The sequence below is a fragment of the Chanodichthys erythropterus genome, chromosome 13, assembly GCF_024489055.1.
Source record: "Chanodichthys erythropterus isolate Z2021 chromosome 13, ASM2448905v1, whole genome shotgun sequence".
In the NCBI taxonomy this organism is placed as follows: Eukaryota; Metazoa; Chordata; class Actinopteri; order Cypriniformes; family Xenocyprididae; genus Chanodichthys; species Chanodichthys erythropterus.
In genome coordinates, this window is record NC_090233.1 from 28,147,638 (window position 1) to 28,168,306 (window position 20,669).

Here is a 20,669-nt window from a genome sequence, read left to right on the forward strand (position 1 = left end):
AAACTAAACCTCCCCTGAGGAGTGAATTGGCCTGGACTTAAACTGGGCCAGCAGATTATAGCCGTGGCTTCATCAGAATATGACAGAGTATGAGCCTTTACTCTGCAGCTGCACTATAATCTCAACTGTAATCCTATTTTGAGATTATTCTTATGAATGTACATGAATATAAATTTATATTCAATCCTTAGAGGTTTTAGCCTTTGCCTTTATGATATATATACATAATTTGACAATGCTATTTTATATATATGTATATATAACTGTAATTGAATAAATTTGTTAATAATTTTTTTTCTGTTTATGCAATTACAGTTATATTTAAATGTTTTACAACCAAGTTATATCAAGATATTAGTTTTATTCTAATAAATGTGCTCTATTTACCCTATAGATGTATATATTTTAGTTTTTATTGAAATTTCCATCCATTTGGATTACACCATTTTAACATAAATTATATGTTTGTCATATTTGTCAGTTAAACATTAAATGATGCATGTAAAAGATATATACAAATAACCCCAATGTGTTTTAAATAGACAGTAACCAATCATCACAATTAAATGTATTATATGTAAATCTCATACGTTTTAACTGAATCTTGCATGTTCCACAGCTAGCCTTCTTTAAAACATACTTTTTAACTGATAAAATGTAATTGTTTTACATTTAACCGATTTAAGCTGATTCTTAGAATTTGGAATAAATGTGTTTGAAAATATGATTATTTACATGAAATCAGATAGATGAAAAAACTATTCCATGATTCATTTGTGAGTGTATATTTGCTAAAAAATATGTGTCTGCCTTATTATATTATATTTAATTATATTATCAAATATAATGGCCAAATCTAAAGTTTTAGATTTTAGTAAGGGCCTTTTAAAGAAAAAAAAAAAAAAAAAAAAAAAAAAAAAAGACTTTGTCAGGGTCAGGGATATATATTTAGGAGTACAAGGATATTTTCATGCAGTATAGGACCGAGAGCACTGGGGGAGTGGCTTCTGTTGTCAGGGACAACAGCATCAACACATAGCGTGGTGACAACACACGCCCGCACCCTCCTACACACACACACACACACACTCACTCACAGAGAGAGCCAACAAATGCGTCTGCATGTCTGACTCAGTCTGTAAATCGATTCTTCTTCCAATGGACCGAGCCAGACAGCAGCGAGTACCCAATTGAAGAGTACCTCTCCAGGGCTCGAGCACTGCCCAGAGCCCCTGATTCCACAAGGGAACCGCAGACACTGGCCGGAGGACTGGAAAGGGGAGGTGGAGGAAAGGGGAGGAGGGACACCGGTTAACAGATTAAAGCTCTCTCTGTTTCTCTCTCTCTTTCATTCCCTCCGAGTGAGGAGAGACAACTCTAGGCACTGCATGCTGTAATCACATTGCTTCTGTGTAATTTGCTCCTCTCAATTACTGTCCTTCCTCCTCTTTTTTTGCCGTCAGGAGGAAAGGCACGATTCAAAGGGAGGACTTGCATCTCTTGTGCTTCCCTCTTTCTCTCTCTCCTTCTTTCTTTCTCTCTTTCTTTAAATGTAAGTGGAAGGTGGGATTGGGGGGAGTGATTTAGGGAGTGGGGATAAACTGTTGTGGCCAGCTGGAGAGATGGGCAAATCCAACAGCAAACTAAAGCCTGAGGTAGTGGAAGAGCTGTGCAGAAAGACCTACTGTGAGTACCGCTCTTTAGTCATTTCTTCCATGTCTAGTGCTATTTTGTGCTGGTTAATTGCATGTTATTTATTCTTCATTTTTTCCTTCTCTTAATTTAAGTGGAAACAGGTCTGTTTTTGTATTTACTTTAAAACCATCTTTTTAAAAATATTGGTTTATCTGATGAAGTTGCATTTGGCTGAAATATAAGCTTAATATGACCAAGCTGTATTGTGATACTGCACTATTGATTGTTTGTTTATGTGCGCGTGTGTGTATGTGTGTGTGTGTGTGTGTGTGTGTGTATGTCCTACCTGCCTGCTTATGGCTGATTATGTTCATGTCCCTATAAATCGAATGGGATCATCATTTCGTCTCTGGGGTCATTGATTTTCCTCTGTCACTAATCATATAATCATTAAGCTTGTTTTGACTGGCTTGCATCTCTGTTGTGAGAAGATAAGGTGCCTACATGAACAGCTGGCAGCAACTCTCACGTCGAGTCAATAAGGTGTGGGGCTAACTGAAAATTGTGTTGCATCAATCCTTCCCTGAGGTGGAGAAAACATATTAGCATTGTCATTATCACATCAACTGGCTTTGACTTGATTTAGATTACTGAAATGAGATGAGGCTTTGAGACCTCGCTAATGCTGCATATTAATCATAGTGTGAAATAGGTGAAGCAAATTTTAGAGGGGAAGGTACAACAGTGACATAATTATGTCTACATGACTGGATTACCAACAACTGTTTTTGTTTTGTTTTACTGTAAAGTCACTGTCACACTAGACCTTGTGTTCAGTTCATTTGCATTCATATACACATATACAACCAGAGAAGAGCAGAAACGCAAACACACGCAAAGAGAATTCGTCTAGCTGTGGTCACACTATTGAGTGCATTTTCTTTTATTTTATTTTTTTTTTTTTTCAGAATTCGCAGTGAACAGGATATTGTGTCATGCTCTAGGTCTTATGTTTTTAAAAAGTCACAAATACATTTCAAAATTTAAAAATGTTTATGAATGGAAGTCAGTGTAAGATTGACAGGTTTGTGTGTGTGTGTGTGTGTGTGTGTGTGTGTGTGTGTGTGTGTGTGTGTGTGTGTGTGTGTGTGTGTGTGTGTGTGTGTGTGTGTGTGTGTGTGTGTGTGTGTGTGTGTGTGTGTGTGTCTGCAACTTTAAGCAAGGGATGAAAGTTAAAGTCTGGTAAACTCTGACCTGAGAATTCCCATAGCGCAAAGAGATTTGACCTGTAGAGAATCGAAATGTCACAGATTGACCTCCTGGCTCAATATAAAGAATACAAATTTCATAGAAGCATGCTTTGCATTGTTGCAGGAAATTGTAGTTGATATATTTATAAATGTGTATTTTATTTATAATTTATCATTTATTAAAACAGATTCCCCATAGTGTCCTCATATCCTGTTGTCCTTATCTGTTCTTAATTTTCTTGGCTTAAAGGGTTAGTTCATCCAAAAATGAAAATTCTATCATTAATTACTGATCCTCATGTCGTTCCACACCTGTAAGACCTTCGTTCATCTTCAGAACACAAATTAAGATATTTTTAATGAAATCCGATGGCTCAGTGAGGCCTCCATTGCCAAATTAACACTTTCAGATGCCCAGAAAGCTACTAAAGACATATTTAAAACAGTTCATGTGAGTACAGTGGTTCAACCTTAATGTTATGAAGCGAAGAGAATACTTTTTGTGCAGCAAAAAAAACTAAATAACCACTTTATTCAACAATATCTAGTGATGGGTGATTTCAAAACACTGCTTCATGAAGCTTCGAAGCTTTACTAACCTTTTGTTTCGAATCAGTGGTTCGGAGCGCGTATCAAACTGCCAAAGTCACGTGATTTCAGTAAACGAGGCTTTGTTATGTGGTAAGTGTTTCATAACTTTGGCAGTTTTATACATGCTCCGAACCACTGATTCAAAACAAAACATTCATAAAGCTTTGAAGCTTCATGAAGCGGTGTTTTGAAATCGCCCATCATAGATATAGTTGAATAAAGTTTCGGTGTGGAATGATATGAGGGTGAGTTAATGACAGAATTTTTATTTTTGGGTGAACTAACCCAATTATGTCACTCCATATTATATTATGCGGAACATAAAAGATTTATTTATTTATCTTATGTCAATACAATGGAAGTCAGTAGTAAACAACACCGTTCAGTTACCAACAAAATATCATCTTTTTGGTTCAGCAGAAGAAAGAGAATAATACAGATTTAGAACAACATGAGTAAATGATGACAGAAAGTATCCCTTTAAGGACCTAAGTTGATAAATTACGCATGTTATTAATTGTGACAAACCTATTTTTCCTCTGAATACAGTGATACCAGTTATGTCAATTAGTATACTGTAAAACTGTGGTGCTAAAGAAAAGAATGACTCTATAGGCCTACCATTTAACATTTTCAGTTACCTAGGACAGTGTCAAAGATCGACTTGCAAGTGGGTAACTTGGTTAACGTTCTACCATGTTCTCCTTTAAACTTGAATGGAATTTAAGCACATTCCCAGCGGTAGTGAACCATATTTAATGAGCATCTTCAGAGGTCGGTTTTGTGCGCTACGGGGGGTAAAGCAGGGCTTTATTCAGGAAATAATTTCCTCCTTCATTGCAGGGTTAGATCAGTGTGGGAGCAGTTCACAAATCTAACAAGCTTTCAATGAGACCATGTCTGCAATAGAATCCAAAGCCTCATGTCAGTCACTCTTCAGACAAGTGTTTTAATGCACTAGTCATGTAAGAGACTTGAAGATGTTTTTTTCTCAGCATCATTTCTTTGACGTCGGTTAGTTTTTTTACTAAGAGAGAATGTTTGAAAGAACCCTTGTCTAACAGATCCATTTCAACCCTCTTTCTTCTTTCTATGCTGTGGGCTAGTGTGGTCACACCAATTACTGTCTCTCACCTGTTATTGAAATTTTGAAAAATCTCTATGAATGTTTTACACTAAAGACTTTGATTTAACGGATGTCACCCTAATATCACATCACAGAATTCAAAGTGTGCTGTGGAAGAACTGGGTTGGAGTTACGTGTCTCTTTTTTCAATGTTCATGGGCAGCTCCCCCTCTGTGCCTCAGCCAGTCTTCTATAATGAGTCGCCGAACAGGATGACCTATAATCAAAGTCAATTCAATGTGAATTGATCTTTACATCTTATTTTCCTTTCTTAAAGTGATATGTGCATTTATGAATACAACAGGATATTTATAGGGTGGGACTTGATTTTGGAATTGATTGGATGGTAAAAGGTGGTAGTTAAATATGAGAATTAGCCAGATCATTTGCTAAAACAATGGCTTAAATGCCACTTGGCTGTCAGTGAATATTATCCAGTAGCCTGCATTGCCTAAGTGTTAGTCAGCAGAAAAGAAAAGTTGGATTATTATTATTATTTTTTTTTTTTTTACATTTTGATTAAAGATAATGAGAACAGTAACCAGCTCTGAACAGAAACAGTATAGGAGAATGACACAGAAGAGATTGTTGAATAAAGTCCTTATTTTTGTTTTCTGCACAAAAAGTATTCTCGTCGCTTCATAACATTAAGGTTGAACAACTGTAGTCACGCCGACTGTTTTCATGTCTTAGTACCTTTCTGAACCTTGAAAGTGGTGGTTAAATTGCTGTCTGGAGGAGTCATATACCTCTCGGATTTCATCCAATATATCTTAATTTGTGTTCTGAAGATGAACGAAGGTCTTAAGGGTGTGGAACGACATGAGGGTGAGCAATTAATGACAGAATTTTCATTTTTGGGTGAACTCACCCTTGAAGGCAGAGATAAAGTTCTTTGCTCTCCGATCATTACAACAAACAAAGAGAATGTACTTACACATACAAATACCAGTTATTGTACATACGGAGTATTAAGAGTACAAAAAGCATTTCAATATTTGTATTGCAGTTACGGCTTTATGTACATGCACAATAACAAACAAGCAATCAACCTTTAGTCTTGTATCCTCTCTCTGTCCTTCTCTTCTCACATTCTTTTTCAGTTTTTCTCCACTCCAGTCCTCTCCCGTCTTTTCTGTTTCAGCCTGGTTGCAGCTTGTCTCTTCTTGTTCTCTTTGCCGAGTGTATACACTCTCTGTTCCACTCACCTCTCAATCTTTGTGTCATTACCACTGGTTTCACATCAGCTATGTTCATCCTCTCCCAGCTTCTCTCATCCAGAAAAATAAACTTTGGGTTCTCTTGATTGATTCACTTATAGTAGTGGACAAACAGCTGCTTGTTTCACTTAATACATCCGCAAGCTCTCTGTAATATCATAATGTTTTACTCAGATGTAATTCACACACACACTCTTTTCTTCATTCTGCTCTCGTTCATTTTCTATGGTCACCATGAAGATGAACTAGCCCGTATCCATTGTTCCATTTAAAGAGTGCTAGTACGCCTTCCAATGCTCCTAGAAGTAGAAATAGGATGATAAATTTTCCCTCCTTGCTAGACTTCAGATTATTTCCACCTGCTCTGCAAATTATCAAGCATCGTTTCCATTGGACTACAGTAATTGACTATGAGCCACTGATTCATTCAGAGTACTTTCCACAGATAGGGTGCACGTTGTCCCATTACGTTTTTATAGCACTGAGGCCCTTTCACACCAAGACATATATTTAGTGTGAAAATTCAGTGCAATAAACATTTTAATTTGCATGTCTGTGTGACGTTTTTTCCCCCACAAAAAGAGTTCTAATCGCTTTTCCATCGAACTGTGAAGAAACCTGAGCAACCAATAGGATTTCAGCTTTTTTACATGCCAGAGCTGCTGCTGTTACATAAAACTATGACTTGGTGGCACTCATGAATGGACTATTTTACTAAGTGACAGTAAATAGAAGAGGAAAAATGCAGACAGTCTGTTGTCTCTATCGTTTATTTGGTGGTGTTTAATATAACGCACTGGGACGGTTTGCAGCCGAGTGTGAACTGGCTGGGATGAGAATCAGCACCTCCAAGTCCGAGGCCATTGTTCTCAGCCGGAAAAGGGTGGCTTGCCCCCTTCAGGTTGGTGGAGTAGTCCTGCCTCAAGTGGAGGAGTTTAAGTATCTTGGGGTCTTGTTCACGAGTGAGGGAAGGACGGAGCGGGAGATTGACAGGCGGATCGGTGCAGCTTCTGCAGTAATGCGGTCGATGTACCGGTCCGTCGTGGTAAAGAAGGAGCTGAGCTGTGAGGCGAAGCTCTCGATTTACCGGTCAACTCTCGTTACGTTCCAACTCTCCCCTATGGTCATGAGCTTTGGGTCATGACCGAAAGAATGAGATCCCGGATACAGGCGGTCGAAATGAGCTTCCTCCGTAGGGTGGCTGGGCGCTCACTTAGAGATAGGGTGATGAGCTCTGTCACTCGGGAGGAGCTCGGAGTAGAGCAGCTGCTCATCCACATCGAGAGGAGCCAGCTGAGGTGGCTCGGGCATCTGTTCCGGATGCCTCCTGGACGCCTCCCTGGGGAGGTGTTCCGGGCATGTCCCACCGGGAGGAGGCCCTGGGGAAGACCTAGGACACGCTGGAGGGACTATGTCTCTCGGCTGGCCTGGGAACGCCTCGGAATTCCCCCGGAAGAGCTGTAGGAAGTGTCTGGGGAGAGGGAAGTCTGGGTGTCTCTGCTTAGACTGCTGCCCCCGCGACCCGGCCCCGGATAAGGCGGAAGAAAATGGATGGATGGTTTAGTGAATACAATAATCTGAACTGCTGTTTGAAAACGTAAATACTGTTCAGCTTCCTTGAAAATCGAGTGTCAGAAATGAAAAGTTGCACAGTGATTGTGTATTGGAGTAACCAGGGTATTTCTGCTTTTCTGTAAGATAATTACATGCAAAAATAGGACCAAACTGTCATGCCAAACATTTGTGTTGGTGTGAACAGGCCTTTTAGAGGCACATGTTGGATGATTCCTTCATTGCCCATGCTGTGCCCTCTGACAGAGACAGAGAGGATAGCCCGGCAGTGGTGATGGCTACCGGTCATTCTCCTTCCCACCAGCCTTCACATCGAGTTTATGTCCACAAATAGGCTTAATCAAATATCACAGTGGGTGGCCCATGAGAGGCAATACAGCAGTGGAGGGAGATTTACAGAGAGTCTGCTTCACAGAATGTGGCCCACACAGGCAGCCTGGCTGGGGATGTCCTCTGATTCACATAATCAGCAATGCACTTAACTTTCATGAGGTGTTTTTTATTAATGGATCAATTCAGTACTGAGTACTTTTTTGGTGCATAATGCTCACGTTAGTCACAAACTTTGGCACTATTGTATGCAAGCACTGAGTTAAGTACGTGATGGTGAGAAAACATATCAGAGGCAATGGATGCAGAAAAACCCTACCAAAATGTATTTAAAATAGGCCTACATTCATTTCACACTAACTGAAAAGCCATTAATATACAGTAGTCAGCATCTGAAGTGGATCAAAAAAGTTAATCTAAGTTGTCCTTAGAAGAAGATTTTAGATGATGATTTTCAGATGTTGACTATTTAGAGACATACTGACAAAGGTATTTTAATTACACTTTATTTGCAGTTCTTCTTTATTGCACAATTTACATTTATTAATTTATTTCTAAATATTAAGAAAAAAAAAGTTTATATTTAACTATTAGTAAGGATAGTATGATCACTGTATAATTTGAATGCAAGATGTATATACTTGTACTAAAGTATACTTGCAATAGTTCCACTTTAGCACAATCAAATATACTTAAGTATATCTTTAGTTGGACCTCAACACAAAAATACTTGTTCCAGTTTAGCAGACTTTAAGTATACCAATTTAGTATACTAAAAGTACAATTGCAGGTTATTTACACTAAGTATGCAAATGTAAATGCAATTGTAGTACACTTAGCATAAAATAAAAGTATTTTAAATAGATTTTAGTGTATTTATTTTTCACTAGGGACACACTCACAATCTCTTGAAATAAAATAATCATTTCCTAAGAGCAGATGGGAGCAAGACAACAAATGAACAAACAAAACAAATGTATATGGATTGAATCCAGTGGTTGCTGGGTTACAATTGATTTTTTTTTTTTTAAAGAAGTCTCTCATGCTCACCAAGGCTGTGTTTATTTGATAAAAACACAGTAAAAACAGTAATATTGTGAAATAATATAATTTAAAATGTTTTAAAAATGTAATTTATTCATGTGTTGGCAAAGCTGAATTTTCAGCAGCCTTTACTAAAAAACATTTCTTTGAAACCTTTATAAAAGTATGCACTGTAATTTTTGATTAATTTGATGCATCCTTGCTGACTAAAACCTTTGAACAGTATTAAATTAAAATATTATATCAGGAAGCAAAAAACAAAAATATGTATGTATTGTTTTACTGTAGTGTTCCAGGTTGATATGGTTTATGTTCAGAACTGGGGCTAGTGTTTTGACATGTATATGGATTTGTTTATAATGGATTCCTCTCAAAGTATATATGAACAAAAACCACCTCAGAGTCAGTATAAATGTGACATTTAAATGGCTCTGACAGTGCATTAGCTCCCAAGGCACCAGATTGTTCATAATTCTTTGCCTGTCTCTGTCTTTTGCTCTTGTCTTGCTCTTTTGCTGGTCTTAATTTGCTGCCACGACCCACGATACAGACAATGAAGAGAAGCAGAATGAGTAGAAGTGCCCTTCATCGGGACGAGCAGATTAGATGAGATGTTTTGTGGTTTGTTATGGGCTGGGTTATTATTGTTTGTGAGGTTGCAGAATATCCTATATTCAGTATCTTATTAATTTTGATGGAGAAGGATGTTTTTCTTCTGTTCTCTCTCTCTCTCTCTCTCTCTCTCTCTGTTGTTCTTTGTTGTAGCAGATGGAGAATTATGTATTGGATGGAGTCATGTTGGGTCATGATTGTTGATGAGACACACCTGTGTTACCAAGTGCCCTCTGCCCTCTCCCTGTCCAGACATATTTTTGTCATACCCACTGGTTACATTTATTCTTTAGTAATGTAAATATTTTATTCCTTTATACATTTATTATAATATTTGCCTCCTTATTCAGCTAGTGCTCTCACTCCTCAAGGCCTAAGAGCTGGTTGTGTCATAGACCTCAACAATTCTCTTTCTCATTCATATAAAAGAAATGCTGATCCAATCTTAAATATCTTCACACAATTTAATCTTTTCCCCATTTCTTTTTTCCTCCTCTCTACCTTTCGCTCTATGTGGATGCACATCACTGACCTTGGTAATGACTACAATCCTGCCCCAGACAAAGAGCTTTCTGTGTGTGTGTGTGTGTGTGTGTGTGTGTGTGTGTGTGTGTGTGTGTGTGTGTGTGTGTGTGTGTGTGTGTGTGTGTGTGTGTGTGTGTGTGTGTGGGTAGGTGTAGACAGTTGCACACAGTACTCAAGAGTATTAAGATGTAAATGGTGGATTAGCACAAACCATAAAGACCATCTGAATCAATGACATATTGAGATTATATCAGGTCAGTAAATGCAAAGGTGTTGCATCATGCTCTAGTGTATCATCTCACTGGGGCATCTTGAGACACACTGTTGAAAGATTTAAACATAAGAACTCTGCACTTATTATGCAATTCACTTGATAAATGTGCTAAACAAAAAAATATAATTATATTTTACATTTCATTTAGTGGTCCATTTACTGTAGCAGTGAATCTAAAAGTATGTGTCTGCTCATGCGTATGTATGAGGAATAAATCTTTGTGGAAAAAGCTCTCTCTGCCATGGCTCGGGCTGTCAAAAGTAGTGACAGTGTAGTGACAGGCCTGATGTTAGTGTTGTTGACATGGCAGTCTGCCTCTAAGCTGTGAGAGATGGCTACAGCAGTTCTCCTGTCAGGTTTCCACGTTTCCCTGTCTCCATTTAGCTTCTCAGCAGCAATATGATGTTGATTGTCTGCTGGAAATGCAATGCCAATAATTCACTCATTCCATGTCTGTCTGTCTATCCATCTTTAAAGAAATTAATACTTCTACTCAGCAATGGTGCATTAAATTGATTGATTTAAGACATTTACATAGTTACACAAGATTTCGATTTCGAATGCTGTTCTTTTAAACTTTCTATTCATTAAATAATCCTGAAAAAGTATGACCATTTTCATTAAAATATTAAGCAGCACAACTGTTTTCAACATTGATAATGATAAGAAATGTTTCTTAAACACCAAATCAGCATTGCCATCAGAAGAAATAAATATATTAAGATGAAAACAGTTATTTTAAATTGTAATAATATTTCACAATTCTACTATTTTCAACGCTATCTCACAACCAATTCGTGCGTATTTTACGAGGTGGCTAATTTGTCTAAACCCCAGTGACGGGTAGGTTTAGGGTTGGGGTTTGGGGTAGGTCATTCGTATGAATTCATACGAATTTGTCAACTCGTAAAATATGTACGAATTGCCGTGAGATCGGGTTGCTATATATTTTTACTGTATTTTTATGAGCATAAAATAATAATAATAATGATTTGTTACATTTACATACCGCTTTTCTCTGCACTCAAAGCACTTTACATATGGAAGGGGGAATATCTTCAACCACCACCAATGTGCAGCATCCACCTAGATAATGCGATGGCAGCCATGTTGCGGCAGAATGCCCACCACACACCAGCTTATTGGTGGAGGAGAGACAGAGTGATGAAGCCAATCAGTATATGGGGATGATTAGAAGGTCATGATAATGATGGATAGAGGCCAATGGGCAAATTTGGCCAAGATGCTGGGGTTACACCCCTACTCTTTTTCAAAGGACATCCTGGGATTTTTAATGACCACAGAGAATCAGGACCTCAGTTTAATGTCTCATTCAAAGGACAAAACATTAAAAACATTTTTAAAAATCTTTTACCCCAAGCTTTTGAATAGTAGTTTATACATAGTTCAGTCATGAAACTCTTACTAAGCGCTGGTTGGTTCTTCTAAAGACGTGGCATTAGCCAACCAGACATACTTTCTTTTTACCCTATAGCCTGCTAACTTCTGTTTACTTCTCCTCTTCCCCAGTGCCACCTGTAGAGATCTGCTACAGGGGTTCTTATATATTCTTGCAGTAGCATAGTCTTTTATGTATGCTATTTTAACTAAGCTGAACAAATTGTTGTATTTGCTCAGCAGCTGCAGTGGCAGCAGATCTCGTCTGCCAAAATCAAGCATATGTACATGCCCCATGCCAATAAATGCTGGTTAAAAATGAATCAACTGATATATAGTTATGTATTGATAAAGCCTTCAAACATCAAAACGTTTTTGAAACATTCAAATTAGGCTATGCCATAAATTCAAAGTTTGTCTTGACAAATGTTCTTTTTCGCAGGTCTACACATTTATTTGGAACTAAAGTCATTTTATTTCTACTTCCTTAAATTCAACTAAAATTCTAATTCTACTTCAGCATTCTATTAACTACCTCATTTCAGAGTTAGAAATTCATTCTCAGTTCAACCCTCAGTGGTTACATTGGTCCACCAGCACCAAACCAGCATTACCCAGCACAAACCAGCCCAGACTAGCATGTAAAGTTTTCAGACACTTCCATCTAGTTTCTGAACAAAATCTAACTGTCACCTGTACTCTGTCTTGTTTTGCAGTCACAGAGAAGGAAGTTCAGCAGTGGTAAGTATGCTCTTAATGTCCTCTCTCTGTAAGCATTCCCTTCTCTCACCTTTCCTCATCATGAGTTGAACTGAGAGATAAACAGGAAATCAATCAATCACTTAAAATCTCAACAAAGATATTATTATCCAAATGTTTAAAGAATGTAACATTCCAATTTGTTAATTTTATGTATTAATAATTAATTCATAGATGGGAATCACACCACATGCCTTGCCATTAAAGATCCCTTATCTTATATTTTAAAACACATATTAACCTTATTCATACCTAATTAACCTTATATGAACTGCATTTTGAGTGTATTTTTGAAAAAATATTATTAGATAGGGGGAAAGAAATGAGACACTTTCTGACAGCAAACAATGGCCGTACACTGAATCATCTTGAAAATATCTGCCACCAGGGAAGGGGATGTTGTAAAGTACCACATAATTGTAGGTATTCAGTGCCTATTCAGAGCACAAATTCTCCATAAATTCTTAACTTCACATGCCAACATCTATACTCCTCCTGGCTGCTCTATGCCTCTCATGGCAGATGGGGAATTTTTGACTCTAGGCAGGGTGCCCAGTAGGGAAAGAGAGAAGGATGAAGAGTGAAAGAACAGGAAAAGAAAACTAAAATCATGGAACAAAGAAGTGAGACTAATAATCCAGTCTACAGTACACAGAGTATTGGAAAATAGTTTTCTGCTTTTTGATGACATTTACAAAGGTGGGCCAATCTTCTGCGACTGTTCAAACTTGTATTTTTATGTGTTTATACAATAGACATCTTCCCTTTACTGCATGTCTAATTCTTATACTCACAGATGATGTACTGCACTGTACTTTATACACTGGCATTTCACTGGAGACAGCTCTGTTAAAGACAGGCACAACTGTCTTGTGTTGAAAGCAGAGCCCCTTGGAGCTAGCGCTGATCAGATCACTAAACAGCAAGCCTAGACATGCCTGCCAGACATGCACGCAAACACATGCACACACAGCTCAAGGTGTGCATCACTTTCATCTTCAATTTCTCTGATGATATAGAAGTATGTTTGTTGATACCAGACGTAGACTTGCCTTTGAGCTATCTGTATCGAGTCCTCAGAGGATCGTTAGATGAAGCCTTACAAATGCAATTTCAGAGTATTCCAGGGAATTTTTTATCAGACACGATTTTCTGTTCCTTTGTTTAGCAATAGAAAGATAGAAAGTCCTAAGCTTTTTACAGTTTCTTAAGCAAAGTGAGTGAATTGATCAAAACTAGAATAGGAGTTGCTGTAACTGAGTTTTGTGGGTTACAGCTGCAGTTTTGATTTTATGTCTTTCCGATTAAATTAAAGTACATATTTGAATATTCAGGAAAAATGTGAGTTATAATGTGCAGTCTGTCATCCTGAAGACATTTATTTTATGATAATGACTGACTAACTGCACATCATCCCACTTATTATGTGGCTAGCAAGTAAATCACTGTGCATTAAATGGTGATTTGAGTTTAGATTATTATCATGTGAAAGGAAAGAATGCATGGAGCGATCCAACAGACAAGAAACTAGCATTGTGTAAGAGATTGGTTGCCGATGCAATGGTCAAATATACAATTTAGTGGTAAATATATAAAAACATTTCACCAGAGAATGTTGCAGTTGACCACTCAGAATCAAGTACTCAAGACAGCTTCAATAAACTAGGTCTGAAACGTTTATGTGACTGTATAACAGTGGTATGATAATATATATTCCCATCTGAAACACAATTTAAGTGATTTTCTTGATAACAGCTATTTAATTTTGATCATTTAAAGCACTCAGGTTACTTACTAAATTGTGCTGCACATATGATGTGACAGTATTCTGTCATGAAGCTACTGTAAATTAGCATAATGTTAAAAAAAAACTGTCTTTGAAAGCCCTTTTGAGGAGGTAATGAGTAATTAGCTAATGAAGTGTTTTTAACCGCAACAAATGCTGGAGATTTTTATTATGATTGTGAGGGCCATTTTGTATAATGGCTTAAATGTATTCACAGAAAATTGTCTTTTCAATGTTTGTCAGTGTTTTTAAAAAGTGTTCGCATTTTACATGCTAGTACCATTATTAGTATTGAATATTTCAGATCAGTTCACAGATCTTGCAGCTAGGCCACAAATACTTAAGAGAGATTCCTAGAATGAGGTCTAGTCAAGTCAAGTCAAGTCACCTTTATTTATATAGCACTTTTTACAATGCAGATTGTGTCAAAGCAGCTTTACGTTGATAACTGGTACATAATTTGGCTGCACAGCAGCTCTTAAATAATAGTGTCAATGCAGGCAGATCAAAGCACTGTTGAATAAATGTCAAGAATACTATTGAATATCAAATGTCAAGTGTCCCCAACTAAGCAAGCCAAAGGCGACGGCGGCAAGGAACCCAAACTCCATCAGGTGACATCAGGTGGCAAAACAAACAAGTGGCAAATAGGTGTTAAAATGGAGAAAAAAACCTTGGGAGAAACCAGGCTTAGTTGGGGGTCAAGTTCTCCTCTGGCGAACAGTGCTTTGTTACAATCAGGTTGCTATCATAAATCTGATAGTATCGCATCAATCAAAGTATTTATTTCACTTCCATCCAGTTGAGGATCGTATTCATCACGCCGGTATGGACGTGAGGTCGTGAGGTCTAAAATGCAGAATCCAAACTGATGTTCCTGGAAATTAATTTGCAATTGAAGACTGACGTGCCCTGTAATATGCTGGGCAACCATTTCACCCTTTGTGACCCAAAGTGCTCGGAAATCATCCGCAATGATAGCCTTCGGATTTTTTAGGGATCAATTAGCATACAGAAAATAAACAGCACTCGAGTGTTGTTTCTGAAAATTGCAGGCTAGAGTGACAGAGGTTCAATTTGTCTCAAAATGCCCTGACCACATGTTCTGTAACACTGCTAGCAGTGCATTTGGGTGCTATCAGTTTATCTTCACAGGGGGGGGTATATACAGGGTGAAGATGTCTGTTTTTGTCTTGGGTTGTAAAAAAAAAAGTGAATTGCATTTGGGACCTCTTGAATTTTTTTTTAATCATTATCAAAGTTGAAAATGTTTTTTTTTTTTATAAATTGAATGTATCCTTGCAGAATGAATAAATTTCTTAGAAAAGAAATACTTTTTTTTTTTTCTTCAATCCTCACTCTTCTTATCCTGTTTCATTTGTTCCTGTCCATGTGCAGGTATAAGGGTTTTATTAAAGATTGCCCCAGTGGTCAGTTGGACGCAGCTGGCTTTCAGAAGATCTACAAGCAATTCTTCCCCTTCGGCGACCCCACCAAGTTTGCCACCTTTGTCTTCAATGTCTTTGATGAGAACAAGGTAACAAGAGGCTGAAAAAAAGGGGAAAAAATTCCATAAAAAGAAAGCACGGTTATATTAGCCTACTGGGGCTTTTTAAAGTTGCTGTTTACCAATAAATGTTTTGATATGAAATGTTTTCATTTGTTATCTTATTTACTGAGTTGGAAAATTATTGCCACTAGAATCTGTCCCTGAAGAGCTGTTTGGCTGAACAGCAAAATACAGTGTGTAAACACTCCATTCACTTTTATTTACTCAGCGACAGGGACATTATGTGTTTCCATTTTAGTTTTATCAATGCAGCTTCAACAGATTTGCAGAACTATTATTATATATATATATATATATATATATATATATATATATATATATATATATATATATATATATATATATATATTTTTTTTTTTTTTTTTTTTTTTTTTTTTTTGGTAGAGCAGTTTGCTGCTTTCTGAGTTTTCTGAGTCTGAGCGAAATGATAATGCATTTGGAAGCTTTATAGAGAATATTACACACAAGACTGTGTGTGTGTACGTGTACTTCAGGTATTCTTTACGTTGTGAGGACAAAATGGTCCAATAAGGATATACCAGAAATCTTTGACCTTGTGGGGACATTTTTATGGAAACTTGGAATCCCAACGTGTGTGTGTGTGTGTGTGTGTGTGTGTGTGTGTGTGTGTGTTTGAGTGAGTCAGACAGCATTGCCGAAGCCCCCGTAGAGTATTCTCAGATGTTTCTAGAATCTCAGTACGACTGTGTGCAACAATCACATCACACTTAGACACACTTCAGAATCACTATGTCAGAATGACATTTCCAATATATAAAACCTTCTGTATGATGGGACTGAACACAGGTAAGATAACAGCCTTCCCTGCTGTTACTGTATTTAACTGCAGTTTTTTTGCTGTGTCACTCTGCAGTTGTTTGCCATCTTTAGTGTCTCTTTCATCTCAGGTGTGAGGCTGTAACAAAGCTGCATATAATCAAACCTTTTTTATCAGTCCTTTAGACTTCTTTTTACACTAAACTTATCGGCTCTCCTGCTGTCTATCTGTTGTGTATCCTTAGGATGGACGTATTGAGTTCTCAGAGTTTATACAAGCTCTGTCTGTCACATCTAGAGGGACACTGGATGAAAAACTCAGATGTAAGACCTAAATTTCTTTATAAATCTCATAATGTTGACAGTACCTCAATGGTTTTTTGTTTCTGCAGCAAAGATGTGTTTATTTTTCTGCAGAAGTCTGTCTCAGGGAGTGACATTTCAGTGTCTTATTTTACACAGCTCTTACCCACACTGAATGCCACTCCATTTTAATTCATCATTATGACTAATGAAAAGATGATCATGTCAAAATAAACAGTAGAAAAGTGTTACATTAGTTTTCTAATGAGAAGCTACACTGTTATTTTCAGCTCGTTTTAAGATGTTGCAGCGAGAGAGAGAGAGAGAGAGAGAGAGTTTTCTTAATGTGCTTGTTTGTTATTGCTGTCACAGGGGCCTTTAAACTTTATGATCTTGATAATGATGGCTACATAACCCGAGATGAGATGCTGAACATTGTGGACGCCATTTACCAGATGGTGGTGAGTCATTTGCTTCTCACTGAACCGTAACTTTCTATTTCTATTGAGTAAATGAAAGTGCTTTCTTGGAAGGCCAACATGGTGTTTATTGTAAAGCCTAAACTCTAGAAGTTGATTATGAACATCTTATTGATAAAGTGACTGCAGTGACAACCTTCACAAATACTGGCTTCCAGGAAGTTTAATAGTGTGCTTTTTTGATCAGACAAGATGTTTTCATGCTGTTATGATCATATACAATTGCCAAACAGGCCCATTCACCTGTGCTATATAAAAAATCCCAGTTATTATTGTTACTATTCATTATAATATAATTGTATAATATAATTTCACAATAATTATAATATAATATAATTTTTTTCACTAACTAATAATTAACAGAACTTTTAAAGCATTTATCCAGTAATTTTCCTAAATTAACATTAGTAAATAATAATAATACAAAAAAAATATTCATTGATAGTTCATGATATCAAATACATAAAATAATGTTGTAGAACCTTATTGTGAAATTCCATTTACATACAGCACAACACTGCATTTTAGATTCGGCCAAGTATTGTGTTTTGCCCTTGAATGCTATTGAATTGACATAATTCACCATATTTTAACTGCTGGAATTGCTTACATTGATTTTTTTCCCCTTCAATTCAAACTAATACATGCAGTCAGCTTATATTCATTGCAGTGTTCTTTTTGTTCAGTTGGCTGGCAAAATGTTAATACATAAACAAATTCACAAATTAATAAAATAATAATAAACGAATTCACATCTTGTTCATGTCTTGCAGGGGAACACAGTGGAGTTACCTGAGGAGGAAAACACACCAGAGAAAAGAGTCGACCGCATCTTTGCTATGATGGATAAGGTGAATTCTGTGCATTTATTGTCTTTCACTGCCTTATTTCTCCCATTACTTGTAATAGTTGTCTATTTAAAAATAAGCATGGAAAATGTACTGCATTTATAGTGAATTGCAGTCTCATTTTCATTCTCAGTGATCATTTTCAATCATTGTTTAACAATCCAATCCCAAGACTCCCTACGACTAAGTATTCTTAGCTATAGGTTCAATACAATGGCTTATTTTTGCTGTGAATGTCAGGAGAGCTGTCCTTTGTCAGGTACTAGAAACACAGAAGGGGCGCCACATGAAAGACGTAAAATTGAAGCTCTAGAGGCTCTCAGAAAGCTTTGATAAAAGAACCTTTGAAAGAACACGGAGCTCTAGAGAGAAAAAGAGATTTGAATTCATTATTTCAAAAACGTCTTTACCTGATTCCCTGCATATGTTCCACCACCAACTGTAAGCACTTAACAGTGATGTGACTTATGACTGGCTTCCTTTTGTCAACAGAATGCAGATGGGATGTTGACTCTGCAAGAGTTTCAGGAGGGCTCCAAGGCGGACCCCTCTATTGTACAGGCACTCTCCCTTTATGATGGCCTGGTATAGGCCCATCTCAAAGTGGCGTTCAGTGAGTCCCATTTCACATTTTCCCAAATGCTGATCACAGCCTGCTGACTACAATGAAGTTTATAAATGAACACATCAGTGTTATTTTAATATTATTCATATACTATAGTATTTATTAATGTTTTTAGTTTTAGTAATTGTAGCACTTCAGCTTATTTCAGTTAGTTGCCATGCAACATTCCTAATTTTAGTTCACTTTATATTTTTATTTTTTGTTTTATTTCAGCCTTTTTTCAAATACAGAGAAGGATTTTTAATAGATTTAAATATAACAACTGGCACACATCTTTACAGTTCAGTGTAAACTGAAAAAAAAAAAAAATAGCTTGGCAAAAGAAAATGTTCTGATGGAACGATATCAATTTATTCAGTTTAGGCTTTGAACATGATAGTTGCATCTGTTTGAAGGCACCAATTAAATAAATGGTATAATATTGCAATCATTATTAATCATTTACCCACTCTGTGTAAAAGTAAAATGAATGAAATTTCTTTCATTCCAATCTAGGTAATCAATACAATACATTTATGTCATTCTGCCGACACTGTGAGAAGAAAGCTGACCTGTCACCAATCTCTTTGGCCTGCCAACACGAAGGTGCATTGTGGGTGCTGCTCTTGAGAGGGGATCAGCTGTCAATCACTCATCTCCACTGTCACTGGAAAACCAAAAGCCGCTCAAGACAACGCAAACCCTTTCAGAACTCATTTGGGAAGATTGATGTACAGTAAAAGAACCTAATGAGATCTGATGGATTCAGTGCCCTTTTTGTAAAGAAAAAGAGACACTCATACGGACAGTGACTTTGAGGGCATCCACATCAGTGTTGTTAAATGTAAAACTCAAATATTCTAAAGACCAATGAATGAGTTCCTTATATTGCTGTGGTCTTTGTAATGAGTGATAGGGTGGACCTAGCTGGATTTTGGTCTAGCCTTCACTACTACATGATGAAGGAAGATGAAGTCGCACCGCTCCACGGAGCTTCAGCAAGCGCTGGCACTGAACAACATGCATTCAGTCGTATTTATTTATATAACCTGTCTATGTGAATCAGCAAACTTCAACAATAAACAAAATCTGTTCATTAGTCCTTATGAAACTCTGACAGCCTTGTGAAATTCTGTCAGCCGTGATGTATTATATTGAACCTGTATCTATGCTTGACCCACAGGCAGTCTCACTGTATAACTTGTGATGTAGAATGCAACTTTTCTACAGTATTGCACATGACTGTTGTGATGGTGTGGGCGTATGCATATAACACAGACAAACATGCTCTTCTCAGACAGCTATTGTGTTGCACCTATAGCTTGTTTGAATGAAATTCATGTTGTACCAATAGCATATCATTCAGCAGCACTACACATTCCCAGAGTGTTCAAAGTTCTGCACACTGTTGGTATATTTAGATTTCTGGTAATGTTGACAGGGTGTGGTTAAAATCCAAATGAACAACCTACATGTATTTTTTTTTTTTAAAGCCAACATTTCATCTTTCTAATATGGTCATCTGGAAATGTTACACGGTCTGTCTGCTCTCACTTACAAAATGCACTGCTGAGTTTGTCGTAATGTCACACAGACGCTGCAGTAGATTAAATATTATGGTTATGGAGTAATGTTAATGAAATGTAATGCTAATGGGGTCTCTTTAAATAAAAACATTTTTAAGAAAATATCTTGGAGGGTCTTATTGGGGCATTGCTCTAAGGGAAGTAATTTCACCTAAATATTGCATGTGATAGGTAATAATCACTATCTATATGCTCTAAAATAAGTGATCTTATTTTTTGTGTAGAGAGAGAATCAACGCTGTGTATGAACGAAAATATATTGGTTGGCAACAACAACGTTATGTTTTAAAATTTCAGTCTTGTGTATCTTTAACTCATTTTCAACTCAAATGTCTGTATTATTATTCAGTCAAAAGACTCATGAATATATCCTGCCAGTT

At 37.1% G+C, this 20,669-nt stretch overlaps 1 protein-coding gene across 1 annotated transcript; it reads left to right on the forward strand.

Moving 5' to 3' along the window:
- The first annotated feature begins 1,381 nt into the window (after positions 1-1,381).
- ncs1a (neuronal calcium sensor 1a) lies at positions 1,382-19,677 on the forward strand. Its single transcript, XM_067406831.1, has 8 exons — positions 1,382-1,686; positions 12,294-12,318; positions 15,521-15,659; positions 16,715-16,793; positions 17,145-17,233; positions 18,025-18,102; positions 18,592-18,712; positions 19,220-19,677. The coding sequence occupies exons 1-7, from the start codon at positions 1,623-1,625 to the stop codon at positions 18,688-18,690; spliced, it is 573 nt and encodes a 190-aa protein (XP_067262932.1). The 5' UTR covers positions 1,382-1,622; the 3' UTR covers positions 18,691-18,712; positions 19,220-19,677.
- Positions 19,678-20,669: the final 992 nt, after the last annotated feature.

Bases quoted from the DNA above. Each gene is read 5' to 3' on its own strand.
- ncs1a (XM_067406831.1), top strand. From the start codon at position 1,623: ATGGGCAAATCCAACAGCAAACTAAAGCCTGAGGTAGTGGAAGAGCTG. The intron at 16,794-17,144 runs GTAAGACCTAAA...TTGCTGTCACAG, and splicing joins ACTGGATGAAAAACTCAGAT to GGGCCTTTAAACTTTATGAT. The intron at 17,234-18,024 runs GTGAGTCATTTG...CATGTCTTGCAG, and splicing joins ACGCCATTTACCAGATGGTG to GGGAACACAGTGGAGTTACC.